This window comes from Phoca vitulina, unplaced genomic scaffold, assembly GCF_004348235.1.
Source record: "Phoca vitulina isolate PV1807 unplaced genomic scaffold, GSC_HSeal_1.0 scaffold20, whole genome shotgun sequence".
NCBI lineage: Eukaryota > Metazoa > Chordata > Mammalia > Carnivora > Phocidae > Phoca > Phoca vitulina.
Genome location: NW_022589723.1, coordinates 25,279,751 through 25,305,859, shown reverse-complemented (window position 1 = coordinate 25,305,859; position 26,109 = coordinate 25,279,751). Strand labels below are relative to the sequence as shown.

The window sequence follows — 26,109 nt, the reverse complement described above, 5'->3', positions numbered from 1 at the left end:
CACATCCAATTATTCTGCACAATTCAAGGAAAAAGACTCACATGCACTAACTTTAGGAAATGACTTTCAGGTACCTCTAAAGTGTCACAAGTGAAGATTATCCCTTTTGCTGACTGTTGTGTAGCTATCATGCATCAGTCTTCTATCATATTGTCCTACTTGTGATGTGTGGGCCTGTGAAAACAGTGGTTGTCATTTTACTAAGGAAAATTGCTTTTTAACAAAAACCATTTTTCAAATTCCCATCTTTAAAAATCTGTAGAGCTGTGATATCCTATGTACTCTGGGGAAAAAAAATGATTACCTCATACAACTAAGACTTAAAAGGAGGGCGCCTGGGTGGCTCAGCAGAGAGCCTGCTTCTCCCTCTCCCTCTGTCTGCTGCTCTGCCTACTTGTGCTCTCTCTCTCTGTGTTAAACAAATAAATAAAAATCTTAAAAAAAAAAAAAAAAAGACTTAAAAGGAATAAAAACTGACAAAATTGAGACACACCAGACAGATCTTCAAAGATTAAATGCCAATCTTAGTCTTTAAATATATTGTTAGTTAGAACTACTCTATAGTGGTATTTCAGCGATAATGCCCATTTGGACAGGTCACTGATTTGGGAATTTAAATGGGCATTTCAATTTCCTGACTTCCTATTTAAAGGTGTGACTACTAGATCCAAAGAAGCCAGCATCACCTTCAGAAGAATTTTGCTTTGTGCATCCTCTAATCTAGGAGGCATCTCTGCCTCTCAAAGCAGTATACTGCAGTGAGGAAGGATATAAAGTTTTTAAAGTTAATGACAAATTATCAAGTGACTTGAAAAAAATTCTTAAAATTAATATCAAATAAAGTAGATGCATTGTAGAATAATACTAGAATTTTGTCTTTTAAATCTACAGTGATTTATAGTTTAGGTTTTGTATTTCTGCCATGGTATTTCAATACCTTATCTGGGATAGTACCATGTTCTCAAAAATACCAGTTATAGGCAGAGAAGTCTAAATCTCAGGACAGTAGGACAAAGCTGAACTTGATAATAGTTCAGCTATTATTGAAGACTTAGACCCAATTTTTTGAGTTTAATTTTTTCAGATCAGAAAAGTGAAATTAGAAACTAGGATACTTTATGTAAAAATATATATGCATATTCACAGTGTATTAAACTCTAATTTCTAATAACAGAGACACTGGGATTAAGTAACAGACATGTGTGAACTAAAATTCAGACAGATCTTCAAAAGAAGTTAAAATTACCTGGGTCCTGCAGTCTGTCCCTCAGACTCCATTATCTCTATTTTGCAATTTTTTTGGCCAAGAAGGCTTCGATTTTAAACTTCAGTTTGTTTTAAAGTGTGACCTGAAAAAAGCTACCTCAGTTCTTCATAAGATTTTCTCAGCAGCTGTAGAAGTGTTGGATATCACAGTAAAACAAAACAAACACCACTATATTCCCAGAGAACCAAAGAACTCTGATTTTCAGTCACTTTCTAAAAGGAATTTATCTGCACATTATCAAATAACATTTTATACTAAAAAACAGATATAATTCAAATAGCTCTAAAAGTGACAGTACTTGACAGACCTAAATGAATTCCATCCATGCACAAAAGTTTACATATATGTATTAGTAACCTGATACCACTGTACTTTGGGCAAAGGGAATCTAAGTATTTAAATATATGAAAGATACTGGAAAAAATAGACTTTTAATGCTTCTTATACTCTCAAAATAATCTCAATTTTGATCAAAACACAAAAGCAACCACAAAATACATTTTGGGAAGAGATGATGCCATACTCAAAGACAAGATAATTCTACAAATTTTAACAGCATTAAAAAAACTGACTTTAAGAAATATTGTCATTGGGAAAAAGATCTGCACACTCAAGAACAAAAACTATAATATTTATGATTATTTAAGTCATATTCTGAGCTTATACTATGCCCTTTATTCAGGAGTATAAAGCACTAAAAAAATGAGCATCTTTTACATATTTAGAATAAACTGAGGCACAGAAAGTTTGCCCCTTTTGGAAAGATGAAAGCCAGATTTTTAGACCTAAGACAGTTCAGACTTCCAACATTTCCACATTTGTAGTTCCTTAAAATACAAATTATGTACTATCTTTAATGTCTCCATGTTATTTTATCAAGCATTAATAAGTTTACAATGATAGTTTAAGTCGTATGCCCAAGTATTGTATGATAGGTAAAGCCTGTTAATTTTTCCATCATATTTTAAAATAACTGGTATATTTAATAGGAAATTAAGTGAAATATAATAATCAATTTGCTTTTTTGCTTAAAAGAATTTTTTTTTTAATAAATGAGTTAGAGGACAGCCCTGGAAATTCTCGCCTTGATTATTTCTCCAGTAAGACTTGACAGATATCTTCTTCATATGCCAACATTAATATAGGGACTATAACAATTCTTTATTTAAATATCTATTTGACTTCTAGTCCTCTTTCCTCTCAAGATCTTTCTTAGTGACCTGAGCTGGTGATTCAGTAAAAACAAAGTATTAGGTTTTTGTGCAAGTACAAAATGGCATTTAATGTTGGGTTCAGTCAACTAATCTCTGATACTGATTTGCTTAATTAAGCTAAGATCAAGAAGTATGAGGAAGAATTTGAAATATAACATGGGATAAGTTGTCAAATACTAGAAATATGAGACACTAAAACAAAATATATTCCAAAACCTAATCCTAAATTTAAATCTATGCCTCATTCGATTGCTAAACTGTCACCTTGAAACATGGAAGAAGTTACATCACCTAAGCACATTGGACCAGCATATTACAGGAAGCAGCCAATGCAAATTTTAGCTGCCTTAAACTGCTTAGTGTATGTATGTACATATGTATGTGTGTGTATTCTTAAATGGTAATTCTTAAATTTGAGGGAAAGTTCCCAGATTCCTTTGATAATAGAAATCATGGATCCTTGCTTCAGAAACACACACACACACACACACATACTTTTAAGTGTTGATAATCTATTGTAAATCACAGCATTATTAATTCAATGGGATTACACATCAGGACAATTTTCATACTGGTAAGGAAGATTGGTCACTAAACTTAAGAAATAGCCTTTGAAAGTACAATAAAGTATAGTGACCATATCCACTCATTCGTATCTCTTTTGCTAAATCTAATAGTGATTAGTTGATGCAAATGTGTCCCTAATCTAGCCTATAAATATTAACAACAAAAATGTTTAAGTTCTAATCTAACTTCTGCTAGCAGTTCATGTAACAGTTTTCAAGTACTACAAAACACTGAAGGAAAGACTTGAATCTACCACTATCAAATTCCAATGTACCCAAACCAGCAATGAAATGTCTGAATATATAATTTGTTGCCTTGAGCAAAATATAAGAAAATAAAGACACAATGGCTCTAACCTTCAAGGATGGGAAAGCAGTATCTCCAAGAAGTTTGTTTTAATAGAACTGAACATTTAATTTTTTCCTCACAGTAATCAAAGCAAACATTTTATCATTATTACTCTTGGTATATTAAACTGAATTCCAGGAATGTAAGAAAGTCTGACTTGGAAATATTACATAGAAAAAAGGTTGAATTAACAAACACATGACATTTTTTAGTTATTTTTTATAAGTATACACTGACATCTACTTATCTGATAGCAGCACTGCTGGTTTTGAGTGAGTTTTTTTTTCTTCCAAAGGGAATGCAGAATGGCAGTATTATCTTTGGAACAAATTAAGAAGATAGTAACAAATAACAGAAGAATAACTTTTACACATATATTTTTCAAGGGTAATAAATAGATAAGTATATAATTATGGAAAAATATGCCTCAAATATGCTTTTTAAAATTTCTCAGGATTTACTGTTTTGCTTTTTCTTATTAAAATATAATACACTATCACTACTATCTGTTCTAGGAAAAACAAACCCTGAGGTTTGAGTTTCCTCCTTCAACCAATAGAGTGATATCAAGAGTAAACTTGGACTAAGGTCAACTTGCTTGAGCCAACAGAGAATTCTGTAGTACATTTGATTACTTTACCAATGTACACATATTGTAGGTTATTAACTAGAGACTCACCAAATATTTTGTATCAACGTTTTATACCCCAAACAGATTCTATGATGATTTATCATGCTAGCATAGGAAATCTGAAGGAATAAACAAATGGTATAACATAACCAGACATGCAATGCAGAAGGACATGACATAAAAGATATAGCTTGACCCTGGATTTTTCCCTTAGAATAATTCCTTCCATAAATAAGACTTTACTTTTTATTTTTACATATAGACTCATCCTATAAGTGGTCTTGGATCATGGAGAATGTTAAGGACATAGCTTAAGAACTCTAGACCACATGAACATTCTCCAAGTGGATGCTCAGGTTAGATTAAGATGCTCTTAAACAAATTTACTGAGGCTTAGAATGTGAATCACATAACTACTTGCAGCAGCAACAGTCTTTTCAAAAATAACTAAAACAAACTTTTAAATATAAAGCATATAAAAAGGACTATTAAGGATAGTAGAAATACAGGAAAATATGTGTTGCCTCATAATAAAGTTCAATAAATATTTCTTTCTGAATCCTATAAACACTACAAGATGTTATAGGTCTATTTGGTTCCCATAAGTTAAAAAAAAGTCTGATTGCTTTTACATAAATTCCTCCCAATTCTTATCTATTTTCAAACAGATTTTTATTAATGCTTTTTCACTAGACTCAGAGATTATTTCTCTTCCTTTCAGAAATGTGCTTTTTTGTTGGCTTTAATAAGTATACTTAATTTTCCAGCAAATAAACATGATTTAAATTTTAAGGTTCAAGGTAATTCTAGAAAAAGGTAGACATTGAACTATCTGCTTTTCTACATCCCATATTTACAAGGCCTAGCATCCACTCTGGTTTCCTTCTTATACTCGTTATCACACTGTCAATAAATAGTAACTGTAGTACAAGTTACCTATATTAAAGATTTCAAAATTCCTCAAAATTTCACAACACTACAAAGTCATTAATATCTGATTTTGATAGAATATGAGTATTAGTGTTATGCAATTTTTTGCTATTGGAAAAGAAATACAAATTATTTTTTTCTATCTAAATTAAACCCAAGCTCCGTTATCAGTTCTCAAGATAATATCTAAAATGTACATTCCTAAAGAAAGGTAAAGCTGTTCAAGGGCTGAACTAGTCCAATACAGGATGAAGGGTTATTTATTTGTTATTTTTTGTCTCGGTTCTTTTGTTGTTTTTGTTTTTGTTTTTGTTTCTTTTTACATCCCTATATTAAACCCCTGGTTTCTCTTGGATTAGATCATAATTTAACATTGTAAAAATTAATTTCAGAAACTATTGTGCTAATATTTAGATTTCAGGAAGGAATCAGACAAAATAAGTTACCTCCATTCATTGTTAGAACAGAAGATAAAATAGCTTACTAACTGATATGAGTTATGAATGTCACTATGACACAAAATTTGCTGTGATTTGCTTATTTGGCTACAAGTGCAGTATTTTTCATGAATAACACACAGCATTTCCAACTTGTAACATGAAACTCCAGCTCATAAAGAGTGTACTGTGTGACTTGAAAAAGTCTGATTGTAACTAAGTAACAACCTTTCCCCTGAAAAACATGAACAAAATCCATTGGGAAATCAGGCACAGACGGTATTTATCGGTTTTTCTTCCTTTCCTCCTGTGGTTTTGTTTCTCAAGACATATAGATGCATCCAACAGAATCCAACACTTGTTACAAAATGACACAGCTATTTTTGTCCTTTTCTTTCTCTTTATCTTTTTCTCGAGGTTCCTTTCGTTTACGTTCACTATTCCCAGGTTGTCTTCTACTTGGAGAGGCTTGTGCTGGCTGGCTTTGCTTTAAGAAAAATAAACAGGAAGAAATTACCTCAACTTTCTAAGGTGCTTAATCATAGTTATCTAGAAGGAAAAACCACAAGAGTGAAAGGAATCATTAATGGAAAAAAAAGTTATTTGTATACAGATTTGTTATGTTACATGGTATCTGAATAACTGCCCCTGTCATTTTAGATAGATCTAATTAATGTATCCATTATTCTAAGTAAATGGAATTTCAAACAATAAATAATATATAGGATTATATTCCCTGAAACCTCAAATTCAAGAAATATTTATGTTAAAGTTTAGAAAATGTTAAAGAAGGTGACATTTGGTAAATTAAGTTCCCTAAGATCTCATTAAACTATAATAAACCTCATTACTATAAAAAACAGATTTTAAAGGAGAAAAATGAAAATCCTGAGAACTCTGAGTGTGAAAAAGTGTATTCTGTGAAAAAAGAGAATGTAAGAGAACGTTTTTAATGAAAAGCTACTCATAATGTGGTAGGTTTTAACTTTTAAGCTTGGAATAGTCAATATTTGAATTAGGAATAGAAATACTTAGGTTAATGGAGACCTCTATGTTTAAAGTTTCGTCAGACCTTAGAGTGCACCTTGTTTTCTTAAATACCCAAGTCAAAGGAACCGTTCTGGCATGGTACAGTTAAACATAAAAGAAGGGAAATATTTTTTTCATTTAATAAAATGAGATTTAATATAAAGTAACCCACTTAATAGTCACATTTTCAGTGCTTAATACGTTTAGGAAAAGTGGAAAGGTACTAATAACCTTTGTTGAATACTTAGTACATGTCAGACATTGGGTTAAGTACTAACATTATTTGTTCTTACCCACAAACCTAAGAGTTAAGCATTATCTTTTATTTTCAAGATAGGGAAAATGGGGCTAAGAGAGGTAAAGGACTTTGTCCAAGGTGTTACAACTAGCAGGGGTAGACAGAAGCAGGAAATGCAATCCATTTCTATCTGGCTCTGAAGTCTACATTCTTCCCAGCAGTACTTCATACTGCCCTTTAATTGTTACAAAAGACTTTGTTCCCGTTGGTTTATATTCTTTGGATATACAATTTAAAAAATACATTTGATTCGATTGCACCAAAAATAATAAAATACTTAGAAAAAACTTAACCAAAGAGATGAAAGATGTGTACTCTGAAAACTATAAAGCACTGATGAAAGAAATTGAAGACAACACAAAGAAATGTAAAGACATTCCATGCTCATGGATTGGAAGAACAAATATTATTAAAATGTCTATACTACCCATAGCAATCTACAGATTTAATGCGATCCCTATCAAAATTCCAACAGCATTTTTCACAGAGCTAGAACAAACAATCCTAAAATTTGCATGAAACCACAAAAGACCCTGAATAGCCAAATCAATCTTGGAAAAGAAAAACAAAACTGGAGGTCTCATAATTCCAGACTTCAAGTTATATTACAGAGTTGTAGTAATCAACAGTATGCCTGGCTGGCTCAGTCAGAAGAGCATGCCACTCTTGATCTTAGGGTCATGAGTTTGAGCCACATGTTTGGTGTGGAGATTACTTAAATTAAAAAAAAAAACAAAAAACCAGTATGATACTGGCACAAAAATAGACACATACATCAATGGAACAGAACAGAAAACACAGAAATAAACCTACAGTTATATGGTCAAATAATCTTTGACAAAGGAGGAAAGAATATGCAACAGGAAAAAGTCTCTTCAACAAATGGTGTTGGGAAAACTGGACAACTGCGTGCAAAAGAATGAAACTGGACAACTTTCTTACACCATACATAAAAATAAACTCAAAACAGATTAAGGACCTAAATGTGAGACCCGAAACCATAAAAATACTAGAAGACAGCACAGGCAGTAATTTCTCTGACATCAGCCATAATAACATCTTTCTAGATATGTCTCCTGAGGCAAGGGAAACAAAAGTAAAAATAAACTATTGGGACTACATCAAAATAAAAAGCTCTGCACAGCAAAGGAAACAATCAATAAAACTGAAAGACAAGCTACTGAATGGGAAAAGGTATTTGTTAATGCCATATCTGATAAAGGGTTAGTATCCAAAATATATAAAGAACTTCTACAACTCAACACCAAGAAAACAAATAATCCAATTAAAAATGGGCAGAAGGGGTGCCTGGGTGGCTCAGTCGGTTGGGCGTTTGACTCTTGGTTCGGCTCGGGTTGTAGTCTCACAGTCGTGGGATAGAGCCCCACGTTGGGCTCTGCACTCAGGGCAGAGTCTGCTTCAGATCTTCTCTCCCTCTCCCTCCCACTTGCTCCCTCTCCTTTAAGTAAATAAATAATTAAAAAAGTTAAAAATGGGCAGAAGACATAAACAGGCATTTCTCCAAAGAAGACATACAGATGGCCAACAGACACATGAAAAGACACTCCACATCACTCATCATCAGGGAAATACAAATCAAAACCACAATGAGATATCACCTCATATCTGTCAGAATGGCTAAATTAAAAAACCTAAGAAACAACAAGTGTTGGTAAGGATGTGGAGAAAAAGGAACCCTCATGCACTGGTGGGAATGCAGACTGATGCAGCTACTGTGGAGGTTCCTCAAAAAATTAAGAATAGCACTACCATATGACCCAGCAATTACACTACTGGGCATTTACCCAAAGAATACAAAATACTAATTCAAAGGGATACATGCACTCCTATGTTTACTGCAGCATTATTTATAATAGCCAAATTATGGAAGCCTCCTAAGTGTCCATCAATAGGTAAATAGATAAAGAATATGTGGTATACACAATGGAATATTATTCAGCCATGAAAAAGAATGGAATCTTGCCATTTGCAACAACATGGATGGAGCTAAAGAGTATAATACTAAGTGAAATAAGCCAGTCAGAGAAAGACAAATACTGTATGATTTCACTCATATGTGGAATTTAAGAAACTAAATGAACAAAGGAAAAAAAAAAAGAGACAAACCCAAAAATAAACTCTTAACTATAGAGAACAGACAGATGCTTCCCAGAAGGGAGGTGGATGAAGAGGGGGGAATGGGGGGAATACATGAAGGGGATTAAAAGTACACTTAGCTTGACAAGCACTGAGTAATGTATAGAATTGTTAAATCACTATTTTGTACACCTGAAACTAATATAACACTGTATGTTAACTACACTGGAATTAAAATTAAAAACAAAAACAAAAACAACTGAAGGGGCGCCTGGGTGGCTCAGTCGGTTAAGCTTCGACTCTTGATCTCAGCTCAGGTCCTGATCTCAGGGTCGTGAGTTCAAGCCCCGCGTTGGGCTCCACACTGGGCGTGGAGCCTACTTAAAAAACAAAACAAACAAAACAAAAAACAAAAACTGAAAAATCTTGCCATCAGAAACTCAGGAAAAATAATTTCACTAAATGAGAAATATATTAAGATAATAAACTTATGACAATGCCATAAAACCATGGGTGCTAAAATGCTAACATAACTCAAGAGTCAATACCTAATTTAAAAATATTTATCTCAGTACAAATTTCTTTGTTGCTAAAGTGATCATTGTATTTAAGAATCAGAACAATAGTTTTTACCTGGGCCTGTGTAGAAGTAGAAGCAGCAGCTGCTGCTACTTGTTCCTGTTCCTGATAATATTGAGAAGCCCGTCTATCCTCTTCTTCTTGGAGTTTCTTTGCTAGTTCTAAATCACTGATTCCTTCAGGTATTTGTTCCCAATTGATCTCTTGGCTCTGCTGCTCTTGTTGTAGAGATAATGCCATAAGGTAGTCCTAAGAAATTAAATTATAACCATCTTTAGCTATGAGATTTTACTGAAGAACTGAGGAGTATAAATATAGAGGCTATACCTACAGAACTATGAGAAAGGTTTTTTAAAAACATACCAGAGTTTAAATATAAAAACTAAAGTTACCTAAGTATTTCTGTTTGAGAGCTATAATTTCAGTGATGCTGCCATTGTTCTAAATATTCTTGGAATTCATTTAAAATTATTTCTAGAACTAGAATATAAGGCATTCAAGAAAGCTTTAAAAACAACTCACCTGAAAAAACACCCCCCCCCCCCGCCCCCGGCAAAACTCTCCCTAGGGGCACCTGGCTGGCTTTGTCTATACAGCATGCAACTCTTGATCTTGGGGTCATGAGTTCAAGCCCCATGTTTGGCGTAGAGTCCACTTTAAAAACAAACAAACAAAAAAACCAAAATAAACCTCCCCCTATTTATGAAAGAAACATGTCTGTAGAAAATTGAGACAAAATTAAAAAGTGTAAATAAGAAAGTTAAAATTACCATATTATACAAAGATAACTATTGTTAACAACTAATATATACCCACGTAGTTTTTTCTACATTCACATACAAACTCAAACACATTTCCCAACCTCCATTTAATGTCAAAAAAGTCTTGTTTTTTTAAAAAAAATCTTAAGAATTTCCCAAATCATTTATTAAACGTTCTTCCAAAACATTATTTTTAAAACCAACACAGTTGCCCATCATACAGTGATATTCAATTACTTAACCACCTCCTGCTTCCTCCCACAAACACCCCCAAATTATTTCCTATGAGAAAATGTGATGCTTCTTTGGTTGAAGGTTATATTATCTAACTTCACACCCACATTTATTAAGAATTAGTACTGAATGGAACTTGACTATTCTGTGCATCTCCCCCAAACTATCCTCAAAGTAAGAGAATTTTAATTACCCACAGAGGATATCTAAAAAGTTGTTGCCTAAGAAGACTTTGTACTATCCAGCATGAATATCTTACCAATATGAAGAATTTGTCCTTCAAATTTTTCTCACTTCTTCAAACTGCTCTTTGCCACGTCCCATGGTCTTAAATCCACTTTCCTTGCAACTTCCACAGACACTATCCTATATCTTTTTTTCTCAGCATCTTACAACTTTACTACTGTAGCAACCAACTGCTTTACCTTCATTCCCTCTGCTCTAGTATTTTTTACATATAGTGTTAGAAAAATCTTGTATATTTCTCTCAAGTAATCTTTTTTTTAAATGCCCCTATAAAGCTTCTGAAAGAAAATGAGCATGTTATTATAACTATTTGTATACTTAACTTCCAAGAGTCCGAGAAAGATCAGCATTTGTTTGAATCAAGTAGTCTTCCGTACACTCACAGCTTACTATTCAAAGTGCCCTATAGAACTTAACATATAATTATTGGTTGGTCAAATATTCGCCTCTCTGTTAGACTGTAGAATTTTTGAGGACAGGACTAAATGATTTATCTTTGAGTCTCCAGGACCTTGTTAATAGTCCCAGGAACACAACTACTCAATGAATATTGGCTAAATGAACAGTCTCTATGTACTTAAATTATCAGTATCAGAAACATGTGCCAACTGTTCAACATAATCGTATTTCTGCCTCAGTAGGGGAAGAAGTCACATCACTGTTATACTTCTAGTAACAAATACACTTGTGGCTCCAAGACTGCCCACCTATAGCAGGTGAAGATCTTATCTGTCGCAGTTCTAAATGAGAATTCCACTCATTAGTGCAGTTCTTGCTCTAAGTGTCTGCTTACCCTGGACGCTAAGGCTTAGAACACCTACCTACTTTTTTACCCTCTCTTTTTTCTACTTTTTCTGACTAGCTAAATATATCTCTAATCTGTGCTCAGCTCATCTCTACCACCATGGCTAAGCCGTCATCACCTCTTGCTTGAATTGCTAGTCTCTGCTTATACCTGTGTCATCTGTTCATACCTATGCATTCTTCACATAGTAGCCTTTAAAAAAGGTAAAGCAAATCATCTCACTTCCATGTTTAACACTTGGCATATCTTTCCTATTACAGTTCAGAATAAAATTCAAACTGTACCATGGCCTTCACAGTTCAATATAATCTGGCCTTCTGAACCAAAGTGTATGATCAATGTATAACATGTAAATGATCACTTGCCGATTTAGGAAATGTCAGGAATATCTCACAATAAATCTTTAGTTCAGAAGTTTTAGATAACTGAATTCACATTTGAAAGGAATGAGCATTTTATTTTTTATTCTGTTAAAAAGATTTATTTATTTGAGAGAGCAAGCAAGAGCAGGGAGAGAGGCAGAGGGTCAAGCAGACTCCACACGGGGCTCGATCCCAGGACCCTAGATCATGACCCGAGCCAAAGTGAGACACTTAACTGACTGAGCCACCCAGGTGCCCCAAAAGCAAGAGCATTTTAAACTATATGAAGAAGACAAATTTACCTGATCTATCTGGTCTTGCTGTCCTCTGTACACGGTTTCAGGATCTGAAGGAGGCCGCAGATGAAATTCTGAGTCACAGAAATTTCCATCACCATCCACATTGTGTAGGCTTTCCCAAACAACTTTTTCTTCAGTAAGAAACCCCTGGTCTGTTACCAGCAAATACAGTAGACCCTTAATAAGAAAGAAAAAGGACTGTTAAATTGACCAAAACTAGTTAACACTTAAGGGAAATTTTATCACCTGTATGTTTAAAGCATATTAATTATTCCTACTAGTTAGATATAATAAATAGTAGACTAGATATCTTATTTGTTCAGTGAATTAGGTCTACCTGGCTTTGAATATAGTTTATAATTGGTGTACTGTAGTATAACGAGAGGTAGGAAGCTGCTGGTAGGCTCACCTACGAAATGACTTATCAATAAGCCTTTGGGGGTTTATAATCTCATTTCATAAAATAGAAATAGACTATACAAGTTCCTTAAAAACATACCAGGTAACAAGACACAGTCATAGTAAAATGATATCACACTGCCTGTTTATTTAAAATAAAAAATTAAGCCTATATGACTAACCCAATCCATACAAATTTTTTCTTTTTCTGCTAGCACCATTAGCTGCTGTTCTTTCATATACCAACAGTACTTTGTACTTATTTCTATTGGAGCATTGAATCACACTGTGCCATGATTATGTTTCCCTGCCTCATTCCCAGACTATATTTTTAAATCTGTTATCTCTTGGCCTAGTGTAGGGTGCATCATAAAGTTGAAGCCTAATATTTTTTGAATCAATTAATGAATTAAGTTATATTTACCATCACTACCACAGAATTTAGTACAGACATCTAATTTTTCATATGCATTAGTTCTAACTCCAATCATAGTAAAGCATCCCTACTATACCATGTAAGGTTTATAAGCCATTTTTTCTTCAGATCTGCCAAAGATAGGACTTTCATTTACTTACTCAGGGTTCCCACTGGTTAATATAGTATTTGTTGTTGCACAAGATTCGTGCTTCTCATGTTCTCTCACTACAATTAATCTTAATAATTAAGAACAAGAAATTCCTTTAGAGAGTTTGGTGGTGGGGTTAGACAAATTACTGAATAAGAACCACAACTATATGGTCAACTAATCTTTGACAATGCAGGAAAGAATATCCAATGGAAAAAAGATAGTCTCTTCAACAAATGGTGTTGGGAAAACTGGACAGCAACATGCAGAAGAATGAAACTGGACCACTTTCTTACACCATACACAAAAATAAATTCAAAATGGATGAGAGACCTAAATGTGAGACCTGAGTATTATGCTAAGCGAAAGAAAGACAATTATCATATGATCTCACTGATACCTGGAATTTGAGAAACAATGCAGAGGATCATAGGGGAAGAGAGGAAAAAATGAAACAAGAAAAAACCAGAGAGGGAGACAAATTGTAAGAGACTCTTAATCTCAGGAAACAAACTGAGGGTTGCTGGAGTGGTGGGGGGTGGGAGGGATGGGGTGGCTGGGTGATGGACATTGGGGAGGGTATGTGCTATGGTGAGCGCTGTGAATTATGTAAGACTGATGAATCACAGACCTGTACCCCTGAAACAAATAATACATTATATGTTAAAAAAATGAAAAAAAAGAAAACTGCTCCTGAAAGCTTTCATCTTCTAAAACAAACACACCCACACACACAAAAACACCCCTTAGGCCATCATTCCAAGCTGCTGGGAGTGTTTGGGGTTCAGACTAACTGTGACCCCATAATCACACCTGACAGTGCCAACTATGAAGCAACAGCTACTCTGTGTTCCTTGTAAAACCCCTCACTCCAGATGTTGTCCACACTTGTAAGGCTGAATGTCTGATATCATGGACAAGAAAAACTGAAACTGATGGCTACAGGCAGTCCTTCTAAAACCAAGAACTAAGCCGATATTTAATAAATAAATAAATGTGAGACCTGAAACCATAAAAATACTAGAGGAGAACACAGGCAGTAACCTCTTTGACATCGGCCATAGCAACTTCTTACTAGATACATCTCCCGAGGCAAGGGAAACAAAAGCAAAAATAAACTACTGGGACTTAAATCAAATAAAAAGCTTCTGCACAGCGAAGGAAACAATCAACAAAACTAAAGGCAACCTTTGGAACGGGTGAAGATATTTGTAAATGACATTTGGGATAAAGGGTTAGTATCCAAAATATATAAAGAACTTATACAACCCAACATCCAAAAAACAAATAATCCAGTTAAAATATGGGCAGAAGATATGAATAGACATTTTTCCAAAGAAGAAATACAGATGACTAACAGACACATGAAAAGACGCTCAACATCACTCATCATCAGGGAAATGCAAATCAAAACTATGATGAGGTATCACCTCACACCTGTAAGAATGGCTAAAATTAACAACACAGGAAACAACAGATGTTGGCGAGGATGCAGAGAAAGGGGGGAACCCTCTTACATTGTTGGTGGGAAAGCAAACTGGTGCAGCCACTCTGGAAAACAGTATGGAGGATGCTCAGAAAGTTAAAAATAGGACTACCCTATGACCCAGCAATTGCACTACTAGGTATTTACCCAAAGGGTACAAAAGTACTGATTTAAAGGGATACATGCACTCCGATGTTTATAGCAGCATTATCTGCAACAGCCAAATTATGGGAAGAGGCCAAATGTCCATCGACTGATGAATGGATAAAGAAGTTGTGGTATATATATATATATATATATATACACACATACATACATACATACATACACACACACACACACACACACACACACATACACAATGGAATATTATTCAGCCATAGAAAGGAATGAAATCTTGCCATTTACAATGACAAGAAATCATTGAATAAACTCTGAAGCTTTAAAAAACTAAGTAATTATTATTTTTGAACATTTACTATGTGTCCAGCACTGCGACACAGTTGTTCCTAAGCTAAAATAGGAAATCTTACCTATTGTCTACTACCAGTTACATCTAAGAATTAGCTGTAGATACTGATTAATTTATATGGTCATTGAAATTACTATAGCAACATGAGAAGTATTCATAAAGAAAAACATTTTGGCATATACAGTTTAAAGACATTGCTTTAAGCAAAAATTATGAGGTGATATCTCATTTTTTTTAATCAAGTAGGTTCCAGTTCCTCAAATATTTGAATACCTACCACATGCTCCGTACTATGCTAAGTGCTTGAGGATTCATATCATGGAAAGTAATGATCTTTCCTTACTTTGTATGAGGTACCCCTTTTATGTTATTCCATAGAATACTGCATTTACCACTATCATAGCACTTTATATATCTAACTGTAGTTGTGTGTCTATTTACTTATCTGTCTTAATGTATTTCAAGCTCCTTGAGGACAGAGCAATGTTTTATTCATCCATGCATCCTCATTACCTAAAATATTTTTAATACCCAGTCAGGGTCTACCTTGCCCTAAAATAATTTTAAAAGAAAACCTAAAAGTTCTTTCCAGCCAATTTTCCACTGAATAGATCTGACCCTTCTATGTATATCCTTACCAGGGTATATTTTAATACACCATTATATTATACAATATCTAGGTTTTACAATTTATTTATTTATTTATTTTTAAAAGATTTTATTTATTTGAGAGAGAGAGAGTGTGAGAGAGAGCACAAGCAGGGGGAGAGGCAGAGGTAGAGGGAGAGGTAGGCTCCCGGCTGAGCAGGGAGCCCGATGCGGGGCTCGATCCCAGGACCCCGAGATCATGACCTGAGCCGAAGGCAGACGCTTAACTGACTGAGCCACCCAGGCGCCCCTACAATTTATTTTATATAAATCATATATTAGAGTGGCTACTTACTGGGAGAGAAATCACAGTCTTATTCTCCAAATGACATTTTAAGATGGGTAAATTCTGGGAGGGTTTTGTTGAAAGCTATTACCATCCATAGCATATGAATACTTACAAGTTTAACTAAAAAGGTGTTTCTTTCTTGAAATAGCTGACCTGTCTTCTCACGGGCCATCAGTCTCAATTTCTTCCCCTTTTAGATCTTGACATTTATCAAAAAAGACTGTAACTAGTCCACTGTCAATAATGCTGGTTATTACTCAACAGTTCCTTTATATTGCATTGTAGAATTGCAAAGTATGTATTAATATAGTACTGAATAGTTTAGGCCCATTGGTTCCTGAGAGTCCACAATTAAATCACCATCAAGAATAGTTCTTGCTCGGGCACCTGGGTGGCTCAGTTGGTTAAGCGTCTGCCTTCAGCTCAGGTCATGATCCCAGGGTCCTGGGACTGAGTCCTGCATTGGGCTCCCTGCTCAGCAGGGAGTCTGCTTCTCCCTCTGCCCTCCCTCCCCAATTCGTGCGCATTCTCCCTGTCTCTCACACACAAAGTAAATAAAATCTTAAAAAAAAAAATAGTTCTTGCTTTTATATCCTAGCACTTTTGCTACATTATCTAGTCAAAGCATTCTTTTCTAAGCCTTGAATCTTCTTCCTAATCTTACCAGTCTCTAAATACTAATTTCAAAAAAATAACTAATAAAGGATGCATATATTAAATTCTTAAATTAGGTATTAATGTATAAAATGTATACAAATTATTTATTATTATATGAAAATAATAAATGATATTAGATAATTTTTATAAACTAAGCAATTGGATCACCAGACAGAATGAAAACCTATTCTATCTAAAATACGCTGATGGGGCAACCTGGGTGGCTCAGTCGGTTAAGCGTCTGCCTTTGGCTCAGGCCATGATCCTGGGGTCCTGCGATGGAGCCCTGTGTCAGGTTCCTTGCTCAGTGGGGAATCTGCTTCTCCCTCTCCCTCTGCCCCCTCCCCCTTGCTCATGCTCTCTTTCTCTCAAATAAATAAGTCTTTAAAAAATAAATAAAATACCCTGATAGATTAGTCCTATACATGTATAAGTATGAGTTACCTGTATTAACAACATACATGACAATATCATCACAATTTGTAAATTGTTAAAATAGAAGAAAACTTGTCAAATGTATAAAAAAATTAATTCTCTAATTCCAGCCTTTGAATATGGAGAAAAGCACTGCCCAAATATTTTTGGTTGATTAGCTTGGATTCAAATTACTTAATGTCTTTGGACCTTAGTTTTCTTTTCTTTATTATAAAGTGATATAGAGGCAGTTCAACCAGAGAATTTCTAAGATGTTTTATAAATTGGAAGATGAACTTTACTTCTACTTAACAAGCAAGCATAATTACAAATTATCTACAAATAGCTTTCTTATCCATCCAGAGAGGCAGAGCTGTTGAGTGTGGGCTTGAAAGTCAGACTGGAGCTGCTTACAAAGTGAATTGTGTTGGGCAAGTTACTTAGTGCCTGTAAGCCTGTTCATTCAGTTGTAAAGTGGGAGTAATAATATCCACTCCTCATAGGGAGTGAAAATTAAATGAGATAATGCATGTTAAGTGTTTAACACAATGCAAGGCACATAATGCTTAATGAATATAAGATATTACATTCATGAATATCACCTAAATCTATCTCAGTTTCTATATCGCCTTTTCCTGCCTCCTATTTAGAAGAAAAAGATGAATCTTTGCCTACACTATGGAATCTATCACTTGTCTTAGTCTGTTTCTACATTCCTCACCCCTGCCCCTGCTTAATGTGACAATTGTTTTTTAAAGATTATTTACTTGACAGAGAGAGAAAGAGACAGCAAGAGAGGGACTACACAAGAAGGGGGAGTGGGGGAGGCGGAAGCAGGCTCCCTGTGGAGCAGGGAGCCCAATGCGGGGCTCGATCCCAGGACCCTGGGACCATGACCTGAGCCAAAGGCAGACACCTAACGACTGAGCCACCCAGGTGCCCCTTAATGTGACAATTTTTGATGTACCCACCACCTTTTAAAAATAACTAGATTTAAAAAAACTAAAATAATTGAGCTTTTACTTAAACTGTATGTATCTCCTTCTAAACTACTTTTCACTTCTAATCCCTAAATGTAAAGTAAAAATGCAAACAAACAAAAGCCAACCTCAAAAACCCTGGTTTTGAATATACTCCAGAGAAATGTGAGTAATTAAAGCCAAGAGGTAGAAGAAACAGTTGTGACATGGATAGAAAGGCTGACATGGATAAGGGATGATTAAGAGGAAGTCATGAATAGAAACAAACAAAAAAAGAGGGTGTCATGATGGGGAAACAGCTACATAGATGTCATTATATAAACCAAAGTTAAACTAAGTGATCTACATAGGGGCCAAGGAATTTGTAGTTTACCTTACTAAAGAGAAAGCAGAAAGTACTGGAGAATGGAGAAGGACCATAAGAATAAAATGGAGTAACTAGATCTTAGATATAGAATTATATATATAAGAATCTAACAGTCATGATCATATAGATAATATGAGAAGCAAAAGAGACCTAGAAGGTCTTTCCTAGAAATAGACCTACAAGGGTAGTTTATTTACAACTCATTTTTATACTTTCAAATTTCCTGCCTGGATAAAAAAGTCACCTCACTAGCTGGAACCACAGGAATGGCACTGAAAGCATCTGCTCTCTCACTAGGATCTCCTCCTGCCGCTTTCAGATCCTAATCTAGTTATGTTGATGCACAGATCTTCAGAGGATCATGTATTCATCAGGGATTTGCCAAGATGATCTGCCCAGCTTAATTGTACAAGATTGAGTGGAAGTACACAGAGCAAGGTAACATAAGTGGCAGCAGAAATTGGTATATATATTTTTTCCTGATGGACAGACGAGGGATGAAGAGTTTAAAAAAGGATTCATGGAGGCTGCTATTACAACAAATCACTAGCAAGAGCTGGACTTGATTATTTTGCTAGTGATGAGAAGAAATAGCACAGGTACTTGTCTAGGGTTTAGTAACGGTAAATCACAAAACTAGGAATAATAAGAGGACTTTCCAATAAGTTAATCATTATCCTTGGTTAGGCAAAATATCATGAAAGGCTGTGCAATCAAAACCATAGATCATGCTATATTAAATAGTTGAGAAGTATGAGGTTGATTGGTAGATATTATTCAGGGAAAAACAAGTCAATTTGACTAACACAATCACTGTGACTCTGTAATGGTAGAAAGCCTAATAAAACGTCTATGAAGATGGAATCATGAAGTTAGTAAAGAGAATACTTTGTCCAGGTACAAGTTTTAGAAACATCTATAATCTTCAGTGCTTTATAGAGAGTCATAAAGAACTCTAACCTAACAGAGAATTTGCCTCTGCCTCTATTCAGTATCTAAAGAGAAGAGTTAGAACAAAGATGAGTACTGGAGAATGTTATAACAGACATATACCTCCCCTTTGGTCAAATATGAGTCCATAGCTCATATATCTTGAGTTTCAAAAGACTTTAAATGAAAAAAGATTTTTACACATAAATTAAGAGTTTAGAAGTTCCTAAAGAAATAATATAACCAATAAGGAAACTGGAAATGACCTTTCCTAGGTAATCCTTTGTCCTGCCAACATGGATTTCCTCCTTGTAGGTCTTGGTCCTGGGATGATAATAGCATATGATATGACATGGGTATCAGAAAGCATAAAGATCCTTTCTGCAAATCACAATAAAGATAAGCCCCACAAATAAAATAATCCAGCTACAGAGACGTATGACATTATCAATTTATTATTGACATTTATATAAATAAAATTTAACATTACATAATTTATTATTATGGTACTAGTTATAGACATCATTTATCTGTAGTAGAAAGTATTCTATCCCTATGTTAAATTTAATTTTTGTTGAAAGTATATCTGGAATTCTGTGGGATGAACTGTATTTATACTATAGGTATTCCAAAGAGTTCACAGGGGTAGGAAGATGTGAAATAAAGTAATCATTAAATATGAATGCATAAAATGGCCCTAAAATCTCAGGGGTCTTCAAAAGTGAAATGTTATGAAGACCTATTGTAGTATTAAAAGTAGCCATATCTTGTTTGAAAAAGCAGCTTTATAGTTTTTCCTTACTTTTATATCCTTATTAAATTATAGATTACTGGGGCTCAAATTTATAAAGAACTACAGAAACTCTTAACAACCCAGAAATTAATGGTAGAGAATAATAGCTTTAATGCTGAACAGGTTTAATAGAACAAGGGCACAATCTTATATCCTATTTCCTTACCAAGCAAATGGATACCATGTTGGAGGAATGCCGTCCCTAAACTTTATTAAGTATTCTTTTAGGGCTTCTAGCTCTACACCAACAGCCAAAGAAATATTATAGATTTTGCTGTAAATCAGCTAATCAGCCACTGGGTCATGAGGAGGGAAAGCGTCTCTGACTCTTATAAAAGAATGTACTCATTGGGGCACCTGGGTGGCTCAGTCTGTCAAGTGTCACACTCTTGGTTTCAGTTCAGGTCATGAACTCAGGGTCATGGGATCAAGCCCCCATGTGGCCGCCTCTATACTCAGTGGGGAGTCTGCTAGAAATTCTCTCTCCCTTTCCATCTCCCTCTATCCCTCCTCCTGCTCGTGCGTCTTCTCTCTAAAATAAATAAATAAATCTTAAAGGAAAAAACCCCCCAGAATATTCTTACATATAAAAAAAGAATGTAATCATTAAGTACTCTGCCAGATGTAAAGCAGTGTCTTATTTACAGACCCTCAGGATTGGATAGTTCAATGGGAATACAGGAAACAGGACTGGACTGAGAGGATTATAATGGGACATAAATAAATTGTTCACAGGCCTATAAGATCCCTGGAAAACACAAGATTTGCATCATATTAAAATGGAGTTACTTCACCAAATATAATGCATGTTCCTTGATTAGACCCTGGTTTGAACAAATCATCTATAAAACAATTTAGGGGACAAACGGGAAACTTGAATATGGCTTGGGTATTAGAAGATATTAAAAATTATAGTTAATTTTGTTAGATGTAGTAATGGTACTGTGATTTGAAAGGAAAATGTTCTTGTTTAGAGATGCATATTGAAGTATCAGCAAAAATACAAAAATGTTTTTCATAATAAAAAACAAAAACAGTGTTACTGTTTCAGTTTGGTGGTCACTACAGTAAACAAGGGAAACTAAGCATTTCCCTTAGTGACTGACCACCAAGATAGTTGTTCCCATTTATCCCTTCTATAAAAATAGGATTACCTTGGGGCTCCTGGGTGGCTCAGTTGTTAAACATCTGCCTTCGGCTCAGGTTATGATCCCAAGGTCCTGGGATTGAGCCCCCGCATCAGGCTCCCTGCTCAGCCAGGAGCCTGCTTCTCCCTCTCCCACTCCCCCTGCTTGTGTTCCCTCTCTAGCTGTCTCTCTCTCTCTGTCAAATAAATAAATAAAATCTTTAAAAAAAAATTGGAGTACCTTAGTGAAGAATGATGTTCCTAAACTCCTTTGGTTTTCTATTCTTTACTGCACCCACTTAACAAAGTCCCAAATTTAGAATAACTACCTTTGCCATGCCTATACCCTGAAGAATACTTCTGCAGAAAAATCACACAAGAGGTATATTCATGTAATAATTAGCATCCTCAATACTACCTTCTTAATTTCTCTAATTAGAACTTTCTCCCACATGCCGTAAAGACTATTTCAAACTACCTCCTTCAAATCTGTTACCAAACTTAACTACTCAATCTTAGTAAATGATCTTGCCTTCCAAATAGTAACAGAAACTAGAAGCATTCAAACAGTAGTTTTCTCTACTTCCTGCTATCAAATCTATAAATTAGCTGTACTCATAGTCTATTCCTTCTCTCGTTTAAAATAAAGGTCTCTTCTTCAATGAAGGGTTAATCCCCTTTGCCTGTGAAAATTTCTGTCCTTTCTCACCTTCTTAGGAGCCTTCTCTCATCAATTATCTCCTCTCCTGAACCTTCAACCTTTCTCTCTCTAGTGAGTCCTTCAATATCGAAACATGATCAAGTCTCTCATATTAAAAAACAAAACAAAAAAACCCTCTGGATTCCATACTCCACTACAGTTATGAGCCATTATGTCTATGCCCCCCTCACAGACAGTTTCAAACTAGTTTCCTATCATCTGTTTCTAGTTCCTGACATCCCAATCATTTCCTAACCAATTCAAACTGAGTTTTTTCTGCTGCCACCATTCTCTTAAAAGGTACCAACGAAATCCGTATCACGTTTTCCCCCCAGTGTTCTCATCTTACTCATCTTTTCAACAGCATTTAACAACGGAGATCTCCAGTCTTCTTGAAATACTCTCTCCCTGTTGTCTTACATGATACCATATTCTTTAGATTTTCCTTTTCTTTTTTTCTTTCTCAGTCTTCTTTGCTAGTTCATACTCCTTTAGTTGATCCTTAAATACTGGCACTCCTTAAATCTCTGTCCTATCGTCTCTTTTCTTCTCATTCTTTATTTTCCTTTTAAATCTCATCCTCTCCCCAGATTACCATTTATACATAAAAATTATTCAGTCTTGAACCATTTACCCAACATTTCCACTTGGAGGTATGCCTCAGAAGCAGCTCTAACAGTTCCAAGGCTGATTTCATGCTATTTGTCATCTTCTCTTCAGCATTCTTGGTGTCAATAAAGAGCACCACCATTTATCCAGTTCTTCGTGCTCAGAGCCCAGAAACCATTCTTTCTTAGTTTTTACATCCTAATCACCAAATCTGGTAGATTACCTCCTAAATGTCTATGGAATCTTTCTACTTTACACTTCTTTACCATCCTAGTCCAAGTCACTGTAACATCTTACTTGGCCCCTGCAATAGTCTCCTAACTAAATCCACATCCACATTTGCCCCAAAATCCAAAGCACCTTAATGTTGTACAAAGGGGACAGGGAGAGAACACAACACCTTGGATACACTGTTTAGCCACAGAATAAGGTTTACTGAGAAAAACGTGGAAGCAGAGAAACAGCAGAATGCACCCATTTTCTGAGTTATCATTATCTCACAGAAAGGTATCCTTCGTCCAGAAACAGACACATGGTAGAAAGTGCTTCAGGAGAGGTACCCCTTCCCCAACCACACAGGAACATTGGGAATCCCTAGCTGACTAGTAAAGGACTTCTGGTCAGGGATATGGCCTTGACAGAAAAGAGAACATCTACAGCTTAGTATGGGGAGGTTGCATACCAACCACCAATGACAGTCAGAGATCTTGTTTTCCCATTGACCGATCTCACCCCTGCTGAGCCAAAAAAAAGAAAGAAAACATAAAGAACCACTAGGCCATCAGGAGACCAAGGTGTTTCTCCTCTTAACTCAAGACTCTACAAGATCTGGTACCTGCCTATCTTTTTAGTCTTATATCATGCCTCTTAATTTCTATGCTTCAATCACACAGGACTTCTTTTAATTCCTTAAGGAGTTAAGTTCTTTCCCTTCTCAGGGCCTTTGCACACACATGTTCTATCTGCTTAGTTAATCCTTTTTTTGCTAACTGATTAAACTCCTAAAAGATTCATTTTTCAAGTGTCAGTTTATTTTTTAAATTTTTAAAAAAATTTTTATTTGAGATAGAGAGAGAGCACAAGCAGGGGGAGGAGCAGGCAAAGGGAGAGGGAGAAGCAGGCTCCCTGCTAAGCAAGGAGCTGGATGCGGAACTCGATCCCAGGGACCCTGGGATCATGACCTGAGCTGAAGGCAGACGTTTAACTGACTGAGCCACCCAGGTGTCCCACAGAGTATTTTTTTTAACTATTATTTTTTAAAATTTTAATTCCAGTATAGTTAACAGTGTTACATTAGCTTCAGGTGTACAATATAGCAATTCAACAATTCCATATATTGCTCAGTACTCAGAGTATTCTTATATAAGCAAACAAATCATTTTACACTGCTTTGTGCAATTCATTGATTAAAGTGTTGAAGGAAGTATGAAGATCCGATTTCTGACTTCAATCCACTTACTTTCATTTAGAGAAAAGAAGGCACATTTACATGAAAAGAAAACTGGTAACCAGGTACTCATCTGTAAGGGAAGTAAGAATGACAAGTCTCATAATAGCTAGAGGAGGATAGGTAAAGTAGTGATCCTCAGCCTTAGCTGCACATTTAAATCACTTGGGGAGCATTTAAAAAATACAGATGCTTAGGTCCTACCTCTAGACATTCTGATGTAACTGAGTTGGTGGTGGGCTCTGGGCATTAGTATTTTTTAAAAAGCTTCCGGGTAGTTCTAGTATACAACCTGGTTGAGAACTACTGGTTTTAGAAGAAAAGGAGTAGCTGTACTGGAGAGTTAGTATTTGAAATGCTTCTTAAAAGCTAGGTGAAATGTGGATAGGCTAAAAGGAGTGAGATCTTTTCAAATAGGAATTAAGGAGTAAGAAATGATGGTAAAAATGCAGAAATGGTAAAGCATAAAGTGTCTACGAAGATAGAGGACTATTAATGAGTAGGCAGGCTATATGGCTGAAGCAAAGTATTGGCATAGGAGAATAGTAGAAAATACCTTGCATTTTTATCCTCTAGGCACTGAGGATAGCAGTAGTGCTACTGAGCATTTTTGCTATATTATTGACATGATCAGAGCAGTATTCTACCACAGAAGCCTCCCTATAAGTTGAGAAACTCCTCAAATAGGTAGCAGCTGTAAAAATGGAAGAGATGGATGAAGAGATAACAAAAAGGATAAATCAGTAAGATTTTTGGCAGAGCCATAAATGGCATAAGAAGAATTTAAAGTCACACTGATAACTTTAATAATAGTAAACACTATCAGAGACAAATCCTGATTCTTTCTTCTAACTTCCCCTCAAATATACACATTCATCATTAGCAATCCTAGTTCTATCTCTAAGGTTTATCTTTATTTTTTTCTTAGAAAGGAAATAATACTTTTTAATGCAGTAATCTGTGAAAAGGGAGTTGAGACTTAAAACAAAAAGCTGATTTGAAGTAACACTTAAATTGCGAATCCATTGCATCCTAAGTATTTAATAATTACCTTCATAATCTGATGAATAAAGAATATTATGCTGAATTTTTTTATTTTGAAGTAGATCATAAGACATCTCTAAATCCAGCTCCTTTAATTTAGAATAACAATTAAAAAGCTATTTCTATATCATACCTTGTATTTGGTCATGGTGCTAAAATGATTATTCCGAAAGAACACACAAAGTTCTCCTTCCTGAACCGTTGAAGTTAGTTCACATAATCCATGGTATGTCAGTTGAGTGGCTGTGTTATTTAGAAACTGCTCAGCTACAAAGCCTATGGAACCAATGCATAATATTAGATGGAAGAATAATTTCAGAATTAAAAAGTTTTTCTATTTACATTGTGTTCCAAGTATGAAGAAAGGCCAACCAAAATAAGATTTTAACTACTATAACATGATGACTCCAAATTGAAGATTTTTCTAATTTTGCTATGGAAGATGTGTTTATAGACATTCTCCATCCTAAAGAAACAGTTAGGTGAAATTCTTTTTAACAATAAATGTATTTACTTATACTCCACCTACTTCCAAAAGGATTTCAGGTGCTATCAATAAAAGATACAGACACAATAAAACTAAAACCCATTAAAATAAATAAGAAGGCAAGAGTTAGCAATTTAAAAAGTAGGTAGGGATGAAAGATGTATGTCAACAGCTACTTTCCCAATGGAAAGGTGTTTAACAACTTGAGTTGCTTTAAGATGTTAACAAAGATCCCAGATAATTCTCAATTCACAAACTGTTCAGTTTTTGCCTTAAAAAACTAAAAGTAGGTGTGAGACCAAATAGAAAACAGTGGGATAACTGATGCCATTTTTATCCTAATGTCCTATCACATATACCACTCATTATGTAGATATATCAAGTTCAGAGACAGAAATGATCTGTTTTCAAATGAAATATAAAGAAGTTTTCTGGAGTTTAAAAGATAAATGTACAGTTGATACTCATTATTTGTGCACTTTCATATCATATTTTCGTATCTGCAAACTTGCCTAGTAACTAAAATTAAAAATCCAAAATCAATACTTGCTGTGCTTCAGGGTCAATCTTGGATTTGTACAAAGTGGCAAA

The 26,109-nt window shown here is 35.0% G+C and overlaps 1 protein-coding gene across 2 annotated transcripts in view; it reads right to left on the bottom strand.

The window, feature by feature from the left end:
* Positions 1 to 406: 406 nt before the first annotated feature.
* Positions 407 to 26,109, bottom strand: part of MINDY2 (MINDY lysine 48 deubiquitinase 2) — a 72,610-nt gene continuing 46,907 nt past the window's right edge. Inside the window, exons 6-9 of one of the 2 annotated variants that reach the window (XM_032417036.1) lie at positions 25,165 to 25,307; positions 12,108 to 12,281; positions 9,452 to 9,646; positions 407 to 5,881 (exon numbers count right to left, since the gene is read on the bottom strand). In XM_032417036.1, coding sequence (XP_032272927.1) covers positions 5,756 to 5,881; positions 9,452 to 9,646; positions 12,108 to 12,281; positions 25,165 to 25,307 — 638 coding nt within the window. In that variant the 3' untranslated portion in view covers positions 407 to 5,755. The remainder of the gene's footprint in view (positions 5,882 to 9,451; positions 9,647 to 12,107; positions 12,282 to 25,164; positions 25,308 to 26,109) is intronic. The other variant, XM_032417037.1, reaches the window with a different exon arrangement.